Source organism: Danio rerio, chromosome 5 (assembly GCF_049306965.1).
Source record: "Danio rerio strain Tuebingen ecotype United States chromosome 5, GRCz12tu, whole genome shotgun sequence".
Taxonomy (NCBI): Eukaryota; Metazoa; Chordata; class Actinopteri; order Cypriniformes; family Danionidae; genus Danio; species Danio rerio.
This window is the reverse complement of record NC_133180.1, coordinates 43588443-43608937: the sequence shown is the minus strand read 5'-3', so window position 1 is coordinate 43608937 and position 20495 is coordinate 43588443. Positions and strand designations below refer to the sequence as shown.

Below are 20495 nucleotides of genomic sequence, written 5' to 3'. Positions count from 1 at the left end.
ACAAACTGTAATGCTTGGGTAATAAGGGGGTAACAACCAGATATTCAGCATGAAAAGTACCGCGTAAGTACAGTGAAATAACGTTGTACTTTTCTTTAAATTGCAAAAGAACAAACCATAATGTTTGCGTAATAGGGGAGTAACAGTAAGATATTCATCATGCAAAGAAGTATATTAAGTTTACGATGTACATTTCTTCAAGTATTGTATACATATAAAGAATTATGCAAGGATGGTGACAACCTATTGCTATCTGCAAATGTACTGTATATGCACCTGCGTGAGTACATACTCTTATTCAGTGCTTGGGTTTTATATGGGGTGTTTAATGAATAAAAGGTTTACAACCTGTGAAATTATGAACCCTTATTGTATACTGTATGTATTTTAAATCTGCAATTCAATATAAAATATATTTCCATACACTACTTACCTTATGTTTACTCGTCGATCTTACCAAAGCCATCAATGTCTCCATAACTCACTATCAACAAATAACTTTGCATGACATAGGCCTACCGTCAGGGTTCAATGCAGATTAAAACAGGCTCGCATCTTTGCTGCTGTTTGCACAGGGGGGCTAACTGTTGCATTTCAGTAAATGTATAGCTGATGCTTTATAGAAAAATCTAGTAATTTGGTCTTCAATCAATAAAAACTGCTGCTGTAGTTTACTCTGTTCTTAGTGTTCAAGTATACACTAGTATGTTAAAGTTCAGCTTCTTCTCTCTTTGTTCCCTGTAGTTAAAGGGTCAATACAGTATTTGTTCCCTCCTTGTTTCCTGTACCTACAGGGTAAATACAACATTTGAGGGTTGTAAATTAAAGTGAAGCTTTGTTCCTCCCTTGTTCCCTGTACTTACAGGGTAAATACCACATTTGAGGGTTGTAAATTAAAGTGAAGCTTTGTTCCTCTCTTGTTACCTGTAGTTAAAGGGTAAATACAACATTTGTTCCCCCCTTGTTCCCTTTAGTTTACAATGTAAAATCTTAAAGGCAGTGAAATAAATATACAAACACACAATATATTTCTTCTTTACTTTGTAACCTTTATTTTAATAAATAAGCATTTTAAAACACTTTATATTAATCAAACATTGTCTTGTCTATCATTGCCTATACTCATTCATTTTCTCTTCGGCTTTGTCCTTTTGTTAATCTGGGGTCGCCACAGTGGATTAAACCACCATCTTATCCAGCATATGTTTTACGCAGTGGATGCCCTTCCAGCTGCAACCCATCTCTGGGAAACATCCATACACACCCATTCACACTAGGGATGGGAAGATTAATCGATATGTATCGATACGCTGTCATGCGCGTGCACGATGCGAGTGCATCGGTTGAGCAGCAGAGGATGAATGAAATTTTGGAAGCAAATCGAGATGCATCGGTTTTTGCGAGATGCATCGGTTTTTCCAAGATACAGCTTACATTTTTAATATAGAATGTATCTTTTATTTATTAACAAGTGTTGTCAACCTGTTTTTGGCGCATAATTTAATCGACCTACATAAAGTAAGCCTTAGCAACGGATTTGCGGATGTGTACACTTACACTACAACTCAGTGTATCAGGTGTGCGGATGAAGCTAGTGGTGCGCCCTCAGAAAGCGCGAGAAGCAAAACAAACATTTTATTCCCCACTGAGTTTTACATCTAAAATATGGCAACATTATGGATTTAAGGATGGACGACATGACAGGACAGATGCAATTTGCAAAATGTGCCGCGCATCTGTAAAATACGCGGGCAGTACGACTAATCTGATATCTCACTTGAAGCGGCGCCACGGTGTTGTTGTGAAAGCATCGTCCAGTGTTCCTGCATCCCCGGCTTCCTGCACTGCTTCAACTGTAGCTACCAGCTCCAAAAGTGGTGAGAAAAGCATTGCAAGTTTTTTCCATGCGCAACAGTTTTGTGCGCTCTATGCCAATAACGGATGTTATTGCATTGTTCATCTGCAAAGATATTCAACCTAGTGTCACGGAGAACGAAGGTTTTAAACCTCCTCCTGTTAATTTTTATTTAATTATAATAATAATAATAATATTAATAATAATAACGATAAAAATAATGGGTGTCATGGTGGCACAGTGGGTAGTTTGACCACCTCACAGCAAGAAGATTGCTGGTTTGTTATATTTTTATCAGCCTGTTGTTTACAGTGACAGTGATGTTTCAACGCAGCATAACACTGCTAGTTCACGACCTTAAGTTTTAAATATTCAGTGGCAAAATATATCTTTGTAAAACTTGTTTTCATAGTTAAAGTTAAATCACAATTCTTGTTGTGCAATGCTCAACCTTTATGTTGAAAGAGTGCAAATATATATATTTTAATACATATTGCACTTATCCATTCTGTTTATCTTGAAAATACTTAAATAATATGTGCTATATGTTCAAAAATGGCCCTCTACTGTAAACTGACACTCTGGCTCTGAGAGAAAAGCCAGTTTGTAAAAAAGTCTTGGTTTTGCTTGGTTAATAAATAATCAAACTCATTCAATAGCACAGCATCCTCTTTCACATAATCTCTTAAACTTGATTTAATTAGTTAGTGCTGAAATATCGCATTGTATCGTGATATGGGTGTGAATCGTATCGTGTCGCATCGCAATATGTCACAAATGTATCGCTAATATATCGGATCGTATTCTTTGTATCGAGATGCGTATCGGATCGGCATTATAGCTTAGATGCCCAACCCTAATTCACACGCATTCACTACGGACAATTTAGTCTACCCAATTCACCTGTACCGCATGTCTTTGGACTGTGAGGGAAACCAGAGCACCCGGAGGAAACCCACGCGAACGCAGGGAGAACTCCATGCAGAAACCTTTTTGATGGGAGGAAACAGCACTACCTACTGTGCCACTGTGTTGCCACCCAGCTGCAACCCATCACAGGGAATCATCCATACACACTCATTCACACACATACACTACGGACAATTTTAGCTTACCCAATGTCACCACATATTTTTGGACTTGTGGGAGCACCCGGAGGAAACCCACGCTAACATGGGGAGAACATGCAAACTCCACACAGAAATACCAACTGACCCAGCCGAGGCTCGAACCAGCGACCTTCTTGCTGTGAGGCGATTGTGCTACCCACTGCGCCTGCCTATACTCAAACAGCAAAATAACACATTATTTCCTTCCCCCTTTTTTTCTGGCATCTCTTGCTTGGCTTCCTCTTCTGCTCTTCTCAGCTTCCACTGAGGACTCTGATGGTGAGTGGCTGATGAAATCCCATGGGTCTTGCTGCTCTGCATTTATATAAAATATATGAACAGACAGAAAGGCTTTTAGTAAGCTATAGACATGTTTATTTTCCTGTTTAATGTGTGTGTAGTGGTTGTCCAACAATTTCACACACTAAACATTTACAGATACCATACAGACACTATACATTACTATCAAACAAAAGTACTATCATCAGATCATATGGGAGATTGTGATCATTTATAGTGATGATAATTAAAGCACAGAGGGGGAAAGGCTTAAATATATGTGCAGGCAGTTTAGACTTTGAAGTAAAGATTATTTGCCGTTCAGTGTACATATTTAAATTCTGTGTCACTCATTAAATGGTAAGTAAATGTAACGTTTGGGTTAACTACCAATTTTGATTAAAGTACATGTCTTATGTTGTTTAACATAGCCTACACAAAACCTTTCTTAAGTTTTAAAGTTCTCTCTCACCCTGGTGCGTATGAACTTTTTGCAACCTGTCCTGAAGTGACTGCCGACGAGAAAAAGAAAGCAAGCGCGAGTGGAGAAATTAAATTATTTAATCCATCAACTAACACATTAACTAGAATAAGCTAAAATAAACTTTGTCAAATATAGCCTAATATTGCCATATCTGTAACAAAACTAGATTTTAAATATTCTCCACGTAGACACGGTCTTGCGCAACAGTCGGCAATGATTTAATTCAAGTTTGTCTGGAAACACTAACTTTAGGAGCCTGCTAAACATAGGCCCATTATAGCTGATTATGTTTATTATCAATTCTATATTAATCAGAGTATAAAAGCACCATGTTAGCATGCAACATTGTTACCGAATTGAGTTTTGAACATTCGGACGTGCGTTAACCTTTAACAACACACATGCCATAATACGAATTAAACATAACAAGGTGATATCTATTTAAGATTGATTAATTGTGCAACCTTACCATTCAGATGTCTCAGAGGTTAAAGTTTATTGGTTTACACACCCAACAGATATCCACAAATAGGTCTTTGGTCAAGTTTTGAAAGCATTTATCTGATTTTCATAATGTGTCGACTGTCAATTTCAGAGCAGTCACGTCCGTAACAAAGACAAGTCACGTCCGTAACGATAGTTTTTCCTCATTAATGCAAAAATGAAAAACTAAATAAAATTAATTATATATGTCCCATGCAGAGCCAACCCTTATCCTTTTGACTGTTATATATTTTTTTGGCTTCTGCATTTTTATTCACAGAATTTTCACAAAGTATGTCAACTCACAAAACTCATGTCTTTTTTTTGTCACGTCCGTAACGCATTCATTTTGCCGTTATTTTAAATATAAAACACCTGCATAGACTGATATTTTTTTGATGCCTGAACTCCATGGTTAAGGGGTAAGAAAAATATAAACATATATTTCAATATACCGTTAACATTTACCTTCTCTGAGAATATACGTTTCATTTTTTTTACTGCAAATGTCACGTCCATAACACTGGAATCAGCCATATATATATATATATATATATATATATATATATATATATATATATATTAGGGTTGGGCATCTAAGATATAATGCCGATCCGATACGCATCTCGATACAAAGAATACAATCCGATATATTAGCGATACATTTATGACATATTGCGATGCGACACGATACGATTCACACCCATATCACGATACGATGCGATAATTCAGCACTAACTAATTAAATCAAGTTTATGAGATGATGTGAAAGAGGATGCTGTGCCATTGAATGAGTTTGATTATTTATTAACCAAGCAAAACCAAGACTTTTTTTACAAACTGGCTTTTCTCTCAGAGCCAGAGTGTCAGTTTACAGTAGAGGGCCATTTTAGAACATATAACACATATTATTTAAGTATTTTCAAGATAAACAGAATGGATAAGTGCAATATGTATTAAAATATATATATTTGCACTCTTTCAACATAAAGGTTGAGCATTGCACAACAAGAATTGTGATTTAACTTTAACTATGAAAACAAGTTTTACAAAGATATATTTTGCCACTGATTATTCAAAACTTAAGGTGGTGAACTAGCAGTGTTATGCTGCGTTGAAACATCACTGTCACTGTAAACAACAGGCTAATAAAAATATAACAAACCAGCAATCTTCTTGCTGTGAGGTGGTCAAACTACCTACTGTGCCACCGTGACACCCATTTTTTTTATCATTATTATTATTAATATTATTATTATTATAATTAAATAAAAATTAACAGGAGGAGGTGTTTAAAACCGCCTAGTGCGGCAGTATAGAGAGGGCGGCGTCCGCAACACCCAGTTATATCCGCGCATAGGGTGGCAGAATAGAGGTCCACGACACCCGCGCGTCCTCAGTTATATCCGCGCATAGGGCGGCAGAATAGAGGTCCGCGACACCCGCGCGTCCTCAGTTATATCCGCGCATAGGGCGGAAGAATAGAGGTCCACGACACCCGCGCGTCCTCAGTTATATCTGCGCATAGGGCGGAAGAATAGAGGTCCGCGACACCCGCGCGTCCTCAGTTATATCCGCGCATTAGGCGGCAGAATAGAGGTCCGCGACACGTTACTTCATTTTCATAACCGGTCACTTTCGTTTAGATGAACAATGCAATAACATCCGTTATTGGCATAGAGCGCACAAAACTTTTGCGCATGGAAAAAAAAAACTTGCAATGCTTTTCTCACCACCTTTGGAGCTGGTAGCTACAGTTCAAGCAGTGCGAAAGCCGGGGATGTAGGAACACTGGAAAATGCTTTCACAACAACACCGTGGCGCCGCTTCAAGTGAGATTTCAGATTACTCGTACTGCCCGCGTATTTTATAGATGCGCGGCACATTTTGCAAATTGCATCTGTCCTGTCATGTCGTCCATCCTTTATGCAAAATCCATAATGTTGTCATACTTTAGATTTAAAACTCAGTGGGGAATAAAATGTTTGTTTTGCTTCTCGCGCTTTCTGAGGGCGCACCACTAGCTTCATCCGCACACCTGATACACTGAGTTGTAGTGTAAGTGTACACATCCGCAAATCCGTTGCTAAGGCTTACTTTATGTAGGTCGATTAAATTATGCGCCAAAAACAGGTTGACAACACTTGTTAATAAATAAAAAATACATTCTATATTAAAAAAATAAGCTGTATCTCGGAAAAACCAATGCATCTCGCAAAAACCGATGCATCTCAATTTGCTTCCAAAATTTCATTCATCCTCTGCTGCTCAACCGATGCACTCGCATCGTGCACGCGCATGACCGCGTATCGATACATATCAATTAATCTTCCATATATATATATATATATATATATATATATATATATATATATATATATATATATATATATATATATATATATATATATATATATATATATATATACAGCAAATTCATTGGTGTTAAATTTCAAGTGTTGTGGTAATTCAGAGTAAAGTGTTAAAATTCTAGAGTTAGATAAAAGCAAAATAACCCTCTCTGCGTAAGAAGCTGATTTGCCTCCTTGTCACACAGAGTAACATGTATCTACCTTTGTAGAAAACCCTTGTATTAGAGAAACTAATCAGAGTGTCTGAAATCTCGCCACACCCTCATTCACCTGGCCCTTAAATTGGTCAATTAGTTTAGTCCACTAGACAGAGTGAATGACCACAAATAAGTGAATTCAGACACCTGCTGTTGAACACCTGCTGTTAACAAGCGCAATCACTGATGGAATAAGAAATTGAAGGAATAAAACTACTGACACAGCCTCACACCAAACCAACTGAATTAAAACAGAGGATTAAACAACTCCATTAAATAATAGTATAAGCAGCTTCACTGATTACAGTTTGACTTCATTTCTGAAAGAATATTTGACAATTAACAGAGGTTTAGATTTTTTTTATTAGAAATAATTCATTTGACCTCACCATCATGGAGATCAGAGGCTGCTTATTTGAGCTCTTGAAGCTTTACTCTTAAATCCTAATGTTTCTCTGACTGTTATAGCTGTGTTTCTAATACTCATCAGCTATAGCAAGAAAGATCAAGAGAAACTATACTGTTAATGCTTAATTGCTCTAGATATATTTTCAGGTATTTAATAAGTTGATTGATAAAAATATGCAAATGTAGTTGTATTAAAACTGCATGGGACAATACAACTGATAGTCTGCTGCTCTTCATAGAGTATTCAACATACAATTAGCATGCAATTAATAATTAGAGTGTCATGCACTAAACATTCAAGCTACTGCATGCTTATACAACACACAGGCATCAAGAATCAGGATATGAACCTCAACCGTGGTTGCTAAAAAAAAAAAGCTGCATAGTTCATGCCGCAATGCATGCTGGGTGCCAGCATAGTACAAAGCTCCCAGCATGCATTGCAGCATGAATAAATTATGCAGCTTTCAATCTCTTTCTCTTTCTTTTCCTTTATTTTGTGTTGTTTTTGGGAGGTGATATTTCAGTAGATAGTTTTTTTTACTTGATTTTTATTTTTTTGTTTGTCACCATTATTGAGATTCAAAAACTAATTGTTGATGTCTGGGTGTTTTTAAGTTTTGCCATAGATTAAACATTCTCATTGTAAATATTTTTTTTATTTTATTGGAGCTTCAGTGGTTTCATTTATGTATATTATTTATTTCTCACACATAACTAATATGATACTGAATTAGAAAACAAGCAGGAAAGGATGGCTATGATATCATAAATAATCTCTTCAGATTGACACTTTAATTTTCTTTTGGCTTTGCATGTTATATGTATAAGTAATGTAATTAACACTAACTATAGCAGCCAAAATAAAGGCATTTACAGCAAGAAGTTGAAGAGCCTGACTAAAGCAGACTCTGTCCTCCATCATGGTGACTTCAAATGAACAACAGATATTTTATTAACAGCTTTTGTTCACATGACAGAAATAAAGTCACTGGTCAGTAATAGGTGAAGCTCCATGATGAGTTGTTTAATGTGATGAGTTTTTTTTTAAAGATGTTGAAAAATAAAATTTTTAATTGTGTAATTTGTTTTATTTTTATTGATTATTATTTTATTTAGAGTTTTTTTTCTCAGTTGATTTCATCTTTGGTTTTGGCTTGTGTTTTTCTGTCCTTCAGTGATTCTGCTTGTTAACAGTTGTTCATCAATAATTCTCAATCCTCCTTTAATTAGACACTTAATTGTCTCATTAATTTCATCACTTTCTAAGTGTTCAGCCCTCTGTAGTGAGGACACTAGTTAGGATTTTGCTCTGGAATTTAAGGCTTACGTGTGTTCGAATGAAAAATACAGACTATGGGATTTGTTTTTAACAGAAATAATCTGGAAACGAATGTATTTACGAATGTAAAATGTTGAAAACAGCAGATTACTGGCAACCACTGCTGCCAGTATTTTGACATACATTTAACAGATATTTTACACAATAAGAGTTTGCTAATTAACACTCTGGGTGTTAAAAATTTTAACACTTTCAAAAGTGTTATTTTAACACTTATAGTGGTTCCCAAATAAACACTGAGGGAGTGTTAATTTTAACTCTAAGGTAGTTAAATCTACTAAATCTAAAATTTGCAGTATGAGTTCGATAAAAAATACAGACTGTTGAATGTGCTTTTAACAGAAATATTCTGTAAACTGAATTTATGAATGTTAAAAACAGCAGATTACTGGCAACCACAGCTGCTGGTATTTTTCCGTAAAATCTAAAAATGAAAAAAAAAAAAAAAAAGAAAAACAGCAAAACGGTTTTTGTGTTACCATTGTGGAGGATAATAGCGTCTCTGTTCAAGTCCAAGATGAACTGAGAGTATTTGATGTTATGCTGCATCTTCTTTTGTTTAAAGGTAACTGTGTAGTTACTAATGCAGTCAAAATCTGTTTGCTAATTGCAATTACACATGAAAACATTGTTGCATCTAAAGACTTCACATTTTTTTGCACTAAGTTATGATTTTGTAAACTGAACATTGTATTAGTTCATGAAATATGGTTATTTTTTGTAAATTTATACAGTTCTATAAAACTTCCATGTTTTTCACAGAAAGCTTCTGGCAACCACAGCTGCTGGTATTTTTTCGGAAATTTAACAGATATTTTATACAATAAGAGTTTGCTAATTAACACCCTCTTGGTGTTGACAATGTTAACACTTTCAAAAGTGTTATTTTTAACACTTATAGTGGTTCCCATATAAACTCTGAGGGAGTGTTAATTTTAACTCTAAGGTAGTTAAATCTACTGTCTAAAATTTGCTGTGTAGGTTTCGAAGCCAGTCTGTCGCAGCTGTTTTGAAATGCTTTAATACCAGTTGGTAATGATTTGCTCTTGTATCGTTTTGTTTCAACATTGGTCTGATATCCGAATAAACAATTTGTGAATAAATATGTCTTGTTTTTGTCTTAAAACAGGGTTGTTGCTAGATCAAAAACGGTGGCCTGAAGTTATCAAGAATTATTTATATTATTCATTAAATGTCCCATTTATTGTATTTTATTAATGTCTACCCTAACCCTAAACCCAACCATACTGTAAAAATGTTTATTATTGTTTAACAGTGTTACAAAAATTATGCTAAACTGATGGCATAACTGTAGCTGTATCCTATTTAGGCTACACAAAACAGAAACATGATTAAAATACATAAAACCATGATTTCGGAGTATTTGTACAAGTTGGCATTCGAACCCAAAACATCATGGAAAGCATAGAATCATTAAGCAAACACACAGTCCTCTAAGCCATATGAGACAGAGATTGAACAGAGACCTTGGCAGTCAAATGACGATTCGCCAGGTCTCGAAACGTTTCTAAGCTTATCGATGCTTTGAATCGCTTTAGTCACGTGACTAGGTGTTTCGAAACACTTTAGTCACGTGACTTGAGTGCTTCGGATCATGCTTCGGTGCAGTGTTTTGAAACACTTGCGCTTCGGGATCTCGACACTGTGTCGAAACATCAGTTTCATGTCAGCCATCCCTACTAATGAATAACTACTAGTATCTATTTTAGGGGTGTAACGATACACTCAGCTCACGATACAATGTGTACTACGATATAACGTTCACAATTCGATATGTATCGCGATATTTGGAATAAAAATTTTAAATTAAACTGAAATGCAAATTTTTAAAGTAAACTATTTTTTATGTATTTCTTTTGTTTCAACTTGTTAAACAACCTTCTTTAAGAAAATAAATTAAACAGGACTGTCTCTGGAAAATAAAACGATTTAAAAACTTCTTATAAAATATTATTGAAATTATTTAATTCAATTGAATTTAACAGTAAGAGCTTAAGACTTTGCTTGGTCACTTGTGTTTTTTGTGTGCAATCTACATTTCCAGGTAATCAGCAGTTCTATAAAATAATCCCGAACTGATGTGTATCCGTCTGAGAGGTTTTTATGGATGGCTGTCTTCATGTTGGGCATGATGAATGACAGGGCCGTCTTTTCATTACACAGGACAGTCGTGGCTCTTTTCAGCAGTTTAGGCAGGTTTACTATTTCTTCGGCGTCGCTGATGTCGGCGCTATCAAGTGTATCATGTTGACGTGCATTTTTGTGTACCTCTGTACTCAAAAGGGTTAATGCTTGTCGTAATCATAACTCTAAAATGTGATATGATTGTTTAAATAATGTGCATGCTTTCGGTTTCATTTCCACTGCTAAGTGCTGTTCATACTTCCCACGCGACTCCTGAACGATCACTCTGTTCCACAAACTGAATGTTGTTCACTACTTTATTACCTGTTAGTCACAACCTGCAGGTTCTTTTCACTCTGTAGTAACTCTCTGTAGTAACAGCTCACGGTCAGCTCACGTCATGTGTGATTTTGCGGCTGCCAATACATCATTATATGGAGACAGAATGATATTTTAGGGTGAATTGTACCTTATAAATACAGTATGTGACTCTTTCAACACCATTAGGAGGTATCCATGTCGCTGTGCAAAGTAAATCACTGTGAAGACTTTAAAACTTAGGCTATGTTTGACCCAGTACGCATGTCAAAAAACGGACGAGTCTAAAGCAATGACTCTACAACCAAAATGTTGCCAGACGTCTGATTTTGAGAGGATGGGCCATCCTCTATTTCAACTCCACTCATCTTGGTCTGCTAACATTACTGCTGCTGCAATCTGAACTCACGTGCGACAGCAGGTGGAACGTAACTCAGCTGCAAACAGCTCAACTAATAAGAGAAAACGGACGTCATATCGTAATCAAATCGTCATAACGCCACGATGCATATTGAGACATTTTTGCATCGCAATAAATCGTACAACGATAAATCGTTACACCCTTAATCTATTTACAGTTTTTCTCAGTGGCTTTGGGCCATTTCTCACATCACTATTTACATTTGCACAACAGTTAATGCATTTCTCAAAACAAGTAGTACAACCTGCAAAAGCATGCCACTTGCTCAAAATGGACAGCTCATTCCTCAAAAGTAAGTATTGATGTCAATGAAACTGTCAGTGTCAGCAAGATGAAAAGTCCTGACACCAATGTTTATGAACAAGATAGTCAAATGGCTTTGTCATGTTTTCATAATGACAGTTTACTCTATAAATCTTTTTCAATGCAAAAAAGTCTGATTTTGATGACACTTCCTGAAAATGCTCAAGACAGCACTATATACTATTTGCACAGCCATTTGAAAACTAGAGTAAAGTTAGACATCACTGCATTTAGTGAGGTATCTGTGAACAAGACACTGATGTATGTTTCATATTTTTACTGTATTTGCTCTTTGCAATTCTCATTAATTCACAGTATTGAGCAAAAGAATAAATTACAACAAACATAAACTTTCTTTGGGAGAGCTGTGCACAACTTTACAGTTTTTATCAGTCGCTTTGATGCATTTCTCACAACACTAGTGGATTTCTACACAACAGTTAGTGCATTTCTCAAAACAATTAGAACAAACTACAAAACCTAGCTGATAACCTGCAAAAGCATGCCACTTGCTCAAAATGGAGAGCTCATTCTTCAAAAACAAGTATTCATGTCAATGAAAGTGTGAGTGTCATCAAGATGAAAAGTCCTGGCACCATTGTTTATGAACAAGATAGTCAAATGGCTTTGTCATGTTTTCATTACAACAGTTTACTCTGGACATTTTTTCAATACAAAAAAGTCAGATTTTGGTGACACTTCCTGAAAATGCTCAAGACAGCACTATAAACTATTTGCACAGCCATTTGAAAACTACAGTAAAGTTAGACATCACTGCATTTAGTGAGGTATCAAGACACTAAATATGAATGTTTCACATTTCACTGAAATTTCTCTAATTCAAATTTATTGACAGCATTGTGCAAAAGAATAAATACACCCTTATTTATATGATTTACCTTCATATATTTCATATATCATATATCAGAACTGAACCTACGACATACATAAGTCTGTAAATCATTCATTAAATTGTTCAATTTAGAAGGCATTTTCAGGAAAATAAAGATTTTAATTTCTTTAACAAAATTAGCTTGACAGATTTTGACTAGTTCAACATTTGTGTATGTAATGACTCAAGTAAAGAAATGAGGACTACTAGTTTTACATGGAATGACTATTCAGCATTCTCAAGTTTAGTTAATTTTGACTGACATGACAAAAGCAAATGATGTTATATAAAATAGCAGATGAAAGCAATTTATGCATGTAAAAAAGCATTTGCAATTTGTTAGAAAGAATGAGAAACTGCTACTAGGATGTGCACAAATGACTAATTGTTTTGATAAATGCATTAACTTTTGTGCAAATGTAAATAGTGTTGTGAGAAATGCACCAAAGCCACTGAGAAAAACTGTAATAGTTACTAGTATCTAATGAATTGGTATCAGTATCTATTTAATATGTACTAGTATCTAATTTCTGCCTACTAATATCTAAATAGATGCTAGTTACTATTGAATTAACTACAGAATAAACAGAATAAGGCGGAAATTCTCTTAATATAAATGTAAATAAAGCTATGCAAATCCATACTGTTTTCTTTATTATATACATGTGTATGTATACAGTTTTCTTCATGCAAAAATAAAACTATACAGACAGTAAAATCTTCAGAGTAAAATTTACTCAGCAGCAGAGTTAAAGTTAATGAGACAATGATGGGGTTAATTAAGTGTTGATTGAGCACTGATGATGAACACCTGCTGTTAATAAGCAGAAACAGAAGAGAAGCAGCAGCAGCTTCGCTCATTGGTTACCTGATTGACTTTATTTCTCTGTCAGATGTTCACAAAAGTCCATATAAGATTTATTGAGAATTAACCGTTTTAGTTATTTACATATTACAAAAAAAACATGTTTTTTTTTTTTTGCCTAATGTCACTATCATGGAGAAAAGTGGTTGATTTACTTGGACTCAATTTCTAATGTTAATTTTCTTTACTTGCAATGACAAGTATAAAGAGAGCACATGTGATCAAGTTGATTGATCCTGAATTGATTCTAACTCTTGAAAAAAGTTACAATTCAAGAAATTACGTTTAAATCAGACATGTCCAAAGTCCGGCCCGCGGGCCAATCATGGCCCGCAGTCAGATTTCATACGGCCCGCAGATTCTATCTCATAATGCGTTATTTATGGCTCGCTAGCTCTGTTAAAATAAACCATAGAAGTTAAAAATGTAATTCCTCCTTTTACCACTAGATGTCAGCACCATTCTATGCTATTTGCCTCTGCACCTGTGGCGGGAACTTTTCTCCGCTTATTACTGCCATGGCGACCGCAAAAAAAAAAGAGAAAAGTTGACAGTGAGGGCCGGCGCTTTCAGGAGCGGTGGGAATTAGAATACTTCTTTACTGAAAATCGAGGCAATTGTGTTTGTCTAATTTGTAAAGAGACGGTTGCCTTGTTTAAGGATTTCAACGTTAAGCGGCATTACGAAACTAGACATGCTAAAATATACGACAAGCTAACCGGGAGTGAGCGCGCTGAAAAAGTGAAACAACTTCAAGCTGCTCTAGCATCACAACAGCGATTCTTCACGCGGGCCTGTGAGTCAAACGAGAGCATCACCAAAGCTAGCTACGAAGTGGCCATGTTAATTGCTAAACATGGCAAACCTTTAACTGAAGGTACGTTTGTCAAAGACTGTATTATGAAAATGGTGGAGAACATTTGCCCCGAGAAAAAGCAAGAATTCATGAATGTTTGCCTGGCACGAAACACGGTGGCACGGAGAGTTGAGGACTTATCATCAGATATTCTGAGACAGCTAGGGGACAGAGGAGTGGCTTTTGATTATTTCTCATTAGCCTGCGATGAAAGCACTGATGTATCTGACACTGCACAACTGCTGATTTTTTTAAGAGGAGTTGACGACAACATGAACGTGTCAGAGGAGCTGCTTGACCTAAAAAGCCTTAAAGGGCTAACCAGAGGAACGGATTTATTTGTTTCTGTTTGTGAAGCTGTCGATGATATGAAACTGCCATGGAGTAAAGTTTCTGGGATCATTACCGATGGCGCACCTGCTATGGCTGGTGAGCGAAGCGGATTATCCACTCTGATCTGCAATAAAGTCAGCGAAGAAGCAGGTAACGCTATTAAACTTCACTGTATCATTCACCAGCAGGCTCTCTGCGCCAAACATCTGAAATTTGACGATGTTATGAAACCAGTGGCAAAGGTAATCAACTCTATTCGCTCAAAAGCTCTATACCACAGACAGTTTCAGCAGTTTTTGCGTGACATCCAAGCTGAATATGGTGACTTAATATATTACAATGATGTGAGGTGGCTAAGTCGGGGGTCCGCACTGCAGCGATTTTTCTCTCTCAAAGAGGAAATAAGACATTTTTTGGACGAGAAGGGTCAACCAATGAAACAACTGTCCGATCCTGTATGGCTGGCAAATCTGGCTTTTTTGGTTGACATAACGAAGCATCTGAATGAGCTAAATGTCAATCTTCAAGGAAAAGATGCAGTGGTAAGCCAGCTATACGCTCACATCAAGGCCTTTGGAATCAAACTGCAACTTTTCCAAAGACACTTGTCCCTAACAGAGCCCTGCACCGCGCACTTCCCAGCTTTGAAAGAGGTCATTGACAGTTTCCCACAGGACAATATCGATGTGCAAATGAAGGGTTATGTGACAGCCATCGCATCTCTTTCTGTGGAATTTAACAAACGCTTTCAAGACTTTGCAGTAATTGAAAAGGACATGCTGCTTTTCTCTTCTCCATTATCAGCGGACCCTGATAATGCTCCTCCACGGCTTCAGTTGGAGCTCATTGAGCTGCAGTGTGACTATGAGTGCCGCGGAAAACACCAGCAGTGTTCTCTTGTTGACTTTTACCGGCAGCTAGACAAAGGCAGGTTTCCTGAAATGCGATCATTTGCTAAGAAAATGCTGAGCTTATTCGGCTCCACATATTTGTGTGAGCAAACATTCTCAGTCATGAACTTAAACAAGAACCGATTGAGGTCAAAGATGAGTGACTCCCACTTGCGTGACATTTTACGCATTTCAACCACTGCCATCAAGCCGGACCTGGTCTCTTTACTAAAATCTAGATCTCAGTATCACCCTTCTCATTAATATCACGTGTTCACACAGCAAAAAGCCTAAATCTCATTAATGCAATGCACTAAAGCAAACTAAAGCAAGCATAGTTTACTATATTTACTGTACATCTGAGTTTATTTCTTGTGGTGGCAAGTGACTTTCCCAGTTGTGGGATTTATAAGGTAGTTGGCTTCCTGAAAGATCTTGTAAAAGGCAAGAGCAAAATTCACTTGTTTTGAAATTTAATGATAACAGACCACTTTGCATTACTTAAAACGACTGATTAAAATGTTCATGAGGCAAATATGGAAATGTAAGGTATTCTTTACAGTTTGTTAAATTTTATCTGACTCTCCAGATATGAATGAAAGGCAGAAATGTGTTTAAAGTTGTTCATGCCTGCCTGAGTGGCTTATATTTGGTTATATTGCCATTTGAAAAATAAAGGTAATTGTGACAATAAAAATTGTTTTATAACAGTGTGTATTTTAATGTAACTTTTGTGGTGAAAAAAATATCAGAAGGAACTATTGGCCCCCGTGCATCTTCACTTTATCAAATTTGGCCCTCTTTGCAAAAAGTTTGGACACCCCTGGTTTAAATGATGGTTTATCATATAAGAAGGAAAATTCAGTGTTTTTCAAGAGAATGGATTTCAGCTGTGGTGTTATTTTAAAATACATTGAGCATCTGAATCATTATAGAGACACAGACATCAATAATCAGCGTATCTATCTCAACAGTGGTTAGAGATTTTTTTTTTTGTTTTTTTTTTTTGCTGCAGTGCATGTTAAGACAATCATACGACATTTATCCATAGCTCTCAGCATGCACAGTGGGGAGAAAAAAAAAACGTCTGTGTCTTATGTCTGTGGGTTTCAAGTGTTTTAGATGCTCAATGTGTTTTATGATCTGATAAAAGTATTGGTGAGCTCCATTTTCTTAACACAGTGCTCCTTTTGTGATACAACCTTATTTAAACTTAATAGGTCAAAACCAATTTTACTGATTTGACCAGTGACAAAACCACCACAGCGTCAATTATCCAATGCACAACTGCTCTCTTTATACAATACATTTTTTGGCAAACAAAGAGAAACTAACATTAAAATCTAGTCAGAGTCCAAGTAAAACAGCTACTGTTCTCCTCAATGGTGACAGCTTAAATACAAAAAGTATACAAGTACAGAGGATGCGTGAAACTTCCCGGATGTGTGATTAAATGTGTAAAAATACATTCATGTTAACTGTTATTTTAATGTGAAAAATAGATTTATCGTCTGGTTTTTCTTCATCTGAACACATTTAACTCACATTTAACTGCAATTTTTACACTCCTCCATAAAATATATAGCAGATGTGACTGTATGGGCTGCTTTTCATTGTACTTGTGAAATGAAAAAAATATTGAATGTTGCTCTCGATCCATGTTGGAACTTGCAGGCATTTGATAGACTTGTCCCTCACGCCTCATTTCTGTCGTCTGTTAGGTAAGCAGGCTGTGTGCACGCGAGCGATACACTTATTTAAATGTCTTATGATAATACTATGTAGGCACATTTATGCATACAGTTTTAAAACTTCTAAAACAGTTAAAACAGCCAAACAATGTATTTCCTCTGTAAAAACAATACAAAATGCACGTAGGTCTGTGTTTTTGCGTATTTATTTGTTTATAATATATAGCGTGGATTATAATATAATAAACAGAAAGATTAACTCTTTGTCGTGGAGCATATTTCTAAAAAAATAAGCTTGATAAGTTGTCTGTAGCAGGGTGGTGCTGACGTCACAGGCGAGCGCCCCGAGGGCACTGTAGTCTGTTTATAGCCTAATGTTAGCTTTTCAGTTCTTGCATATGCATTTAAGATTTTATTGAGGGAACCAGTTTTATGCTAGCAGCCGATTCGCCTACAAGGCGACGTCATAGTTCCTCCACTCAATAGAGTGGAGGAACTATGACGTCAATTTTTATGCAAAAACCCAGAAGAGAGTTAGCATTTTAGCACTTCCTATTCTCTCGTCCCAAAGTCAATGTTTTTTTTTCAATGAGATTTCAGTAAAATCGCTTAAATAAGGTTCGTGACTTACACAAACTCAAGATACTTTGAAGTTTTATTCTACGACATAAAACACATCAGTTACAGCACACTTTTGAATTTTTAAATCGGTTATGCTTCTTTAAAAAGACGGTTGATATCAAGTTTCTAAACAGGACAACAGGCGGTGTCGGAGACGTTATACGTCATCGAACTGATCTGGTCTGGAGCGCAGCTCGCTTGTGTTGGGCATTTAAATTTGTCTGTTATTTAGGTATTTTCATGAACAGTATTTTATAGTATGTAGTATTTTTCTAATTGGGAATTCAGATTGTGTGTAATGCATTTACTTGTAAAGGCTGTCGAGACAGATTCATTTGTTGATCATTTATTTTAATCAACCATATTATGAAGATACTGCTCACCAGTGCAGCCTGTCTCTTTCCTGCTCTCAGTAATGCAAATGCGTGAATAAATGTGTAGAAATACATGCATGTTAACTCATTTTAAGTCATTTTAACGTAATCAAGAGACTTTTTCATCTTTTTTTCTTCATCTGAACACATTTAACTCTGTAATAACTGCAATATTTACATTTCTTCTTAAAATGTATAGCAGACGTGACTGTATGGGCTGCTTTTCACTGTACTTCATGACAAAAAGGAAAATTGAATGTTGCTCTGAGCTCAGGCATTTGATAGACTTGTCCCTCACGCCTCATTTCTGTCGTCTGTTAAGGAAAGCAGGCTGTGTGCACGTGAGCGATACACTTATTTAAATATGTCTTATGATAATACTATGTAGGCAGATTTATACACACCATTTTAAAACTTTTAGAACCGTAAAGCAAAACAATGCATTTCCCATGTAAAAACGATCTAAAAGGCACATAGGTCTGTGTTTTTGCGTATTTATTTGTTTATAATATTTACCGTGGATTATAATATAATAAACAGAAAGATAAACTCTGTCATGGACATTTTTTTCTAAAAATAAGCTTGATAAGTTGTCTGTAGCAGGGTGGTGCTGACGTCACAAGCGAGCGCCCCGAGGGCACTGTAGTCCGTTTATATAGCCTAATGTTAGCTTTCAGTTCTTGCGTTTGAATTTAAGATCCAAAAGTGCTAAATGTTGTATTTTCGTGTGAGGATTATCCAGCTGGACAAAACGTGTAAATGTAATGAACAGTGTTTGAACACAGAGCTTATTATTTGCACTTTTTGAAAAGCCTATGGGAAAATTCTATAGGGATTTTCATGAGGGAACCAGTTTTATGCAAGCAGCCAATTAGCCTACAAAGTGACGTCATAGTTCCTCCACTCTATTGAGAAACAGCCACGGACTTTTCTTCTTCTTTCGTTCTTATTTGGCGGATCGCACAAGTTCTTGTACATTACCGTCACCTTCCTGTAACCTGATTCAGAATCTACTCTTTTCCCATAATAATCCCTTACCCTAACCCAGTGAGAGACTTCGCATCCGCCAGAGCTGCTTCTCCAGCTCTTCTGACTTCTCCTCCCACTATGTCAGGATCAGAAAATAACTCCCTCTATCCCTACCTTAAACTTAATAAATTTACATTCAAATAATTCTAATAATCATATCTTATTAATCAGTCCTGTGTCTTTTAAACATCTAAACAATGCAGTGTACTTGTGTCTCTATACCTCAGGATTTAATAAAAATTTCAATGTAAACTCATAATCTCTTTCTTTCTTGACTTTTTCCAATAACTCTCTTCTTTCTTCATTTTACCGCTCACAATGCATAATCACATGTTCAACAGATTCATTTTACCCGCACTCACATAGACCTGTTCTGTGCTTTGCCATTAACTTCATTGAACTGATTATATATTCTCCTCCTTCCTTTTTCCTCTCGAGTGCCTCCCTTTACCCACTTGTGGCTAGATATTATACATTTGCTTTCCATTCTTTCCTGCTTCCCATTGGTACTGCCATTTCCCCATTATTTGTTTCCTTATAATTGCTTTAACTTTACTTCAACTGTAAGTCACTTCCATACCTATATTATCTTCCAGCTTGCTTTGCCATTTTATCTGCTGCTTCATTTCCTTTTAATGCCGCATGAGCTGGCACCCACGTGGACATTACCTTTACTCACTCCTTTTAATTTATACAACTCTTGTAATATATCAATAACTAAATATTGCCTACAGTCTGAGTGTTTTGCTTCAATGCTTAAGAGCAGAACTACAATCTGAGCAAACTAAAAATTCCTTAATTTCTGTGATTTCCTTCATTTCTGTGAATTTGGGTGATCTCACCTCTGCCACGTCAGTTTTATCTGCCTGTTAACTTGAAGTTAAAGCCTGGATGAATCAAAATTTCCTCAAATTAAACAGTTCTAAAACAGAGGTTCTATTAATTGGCACTCCTACCAGTATTAACCAGTGTAATAATCTTAAACTGTCTGTTGGTGATCTTTAAGTGTCGCCCTCTACACAGTTGCACAATCTTTGGGGTGCTTTTTGATGCACAGCTTAGTTTTAACTCACATTTCAAACACTTGACTAAAATAGCCTTCTTTCACCTACGTAACATTGTCACATCTGTCAGTGACCACCTGAGGGCCCTGTAGTTCAATGGACAGAGTGAAACTACAGCGCCCATAAAGACTACATTTCCATACATTCTTTCGCGCACACACCCG

At 36.3% G+C, this 20495-nt stretch overlaps 2 protein-coding genes across 4 annotated transcripts in view; one reads left to right on the top strand and one right to left on the bottom strand.

Moving 5' to 3' along the window:
- The window catches only part of LOC137495622 (serine/threonine-protein kinase pim-2-like), a 39598-nt gene that overhangs the window by 8724 nt on the left and 10379 nt on the right, over positions 1–20495 (bottom strand). The window contains exon 10 of one of the 3 annotated variants that reach the window (XR_012406239.1): positions 3183–3279. The exons of the other annotated variants lie outside the window; for them this stretch is intronic. The gene's annotated coding sequence lies outside the window, so the exon portion shown is untranslated. Of the gene's footprint in view, positions 1–3182; positions 3280–20495 lie in introns of those variants that run through there. 3 annotated transcript variants of the gene reach the window in all.
- On the top strand, positions 9008–15904 carry LOC103911107 (general transcription factor II-I repeat domain-containing protein 2-like). The gene has a single exon (XM_073951310.1). The coding sequence runs from the start codon at positions 13939–13941 to the stop codon at positions 15814–15816; it is 1878 nt and encodes a 625-aa protein (XP_073807411.1). The 5' UTR covers positions 9008–13938; the 3' UTR covers positions 15817–15904.

What these genes read in the sequence shown, in the direction of transcription:
- LOC103911107 (XM_073951310.1), top strand. Translation starts at nt 13,939, where the DNA reads ATGCTATTTGCCTCTGCACCTGTGGCGGGAACTTTTCTCCGCTTATTA.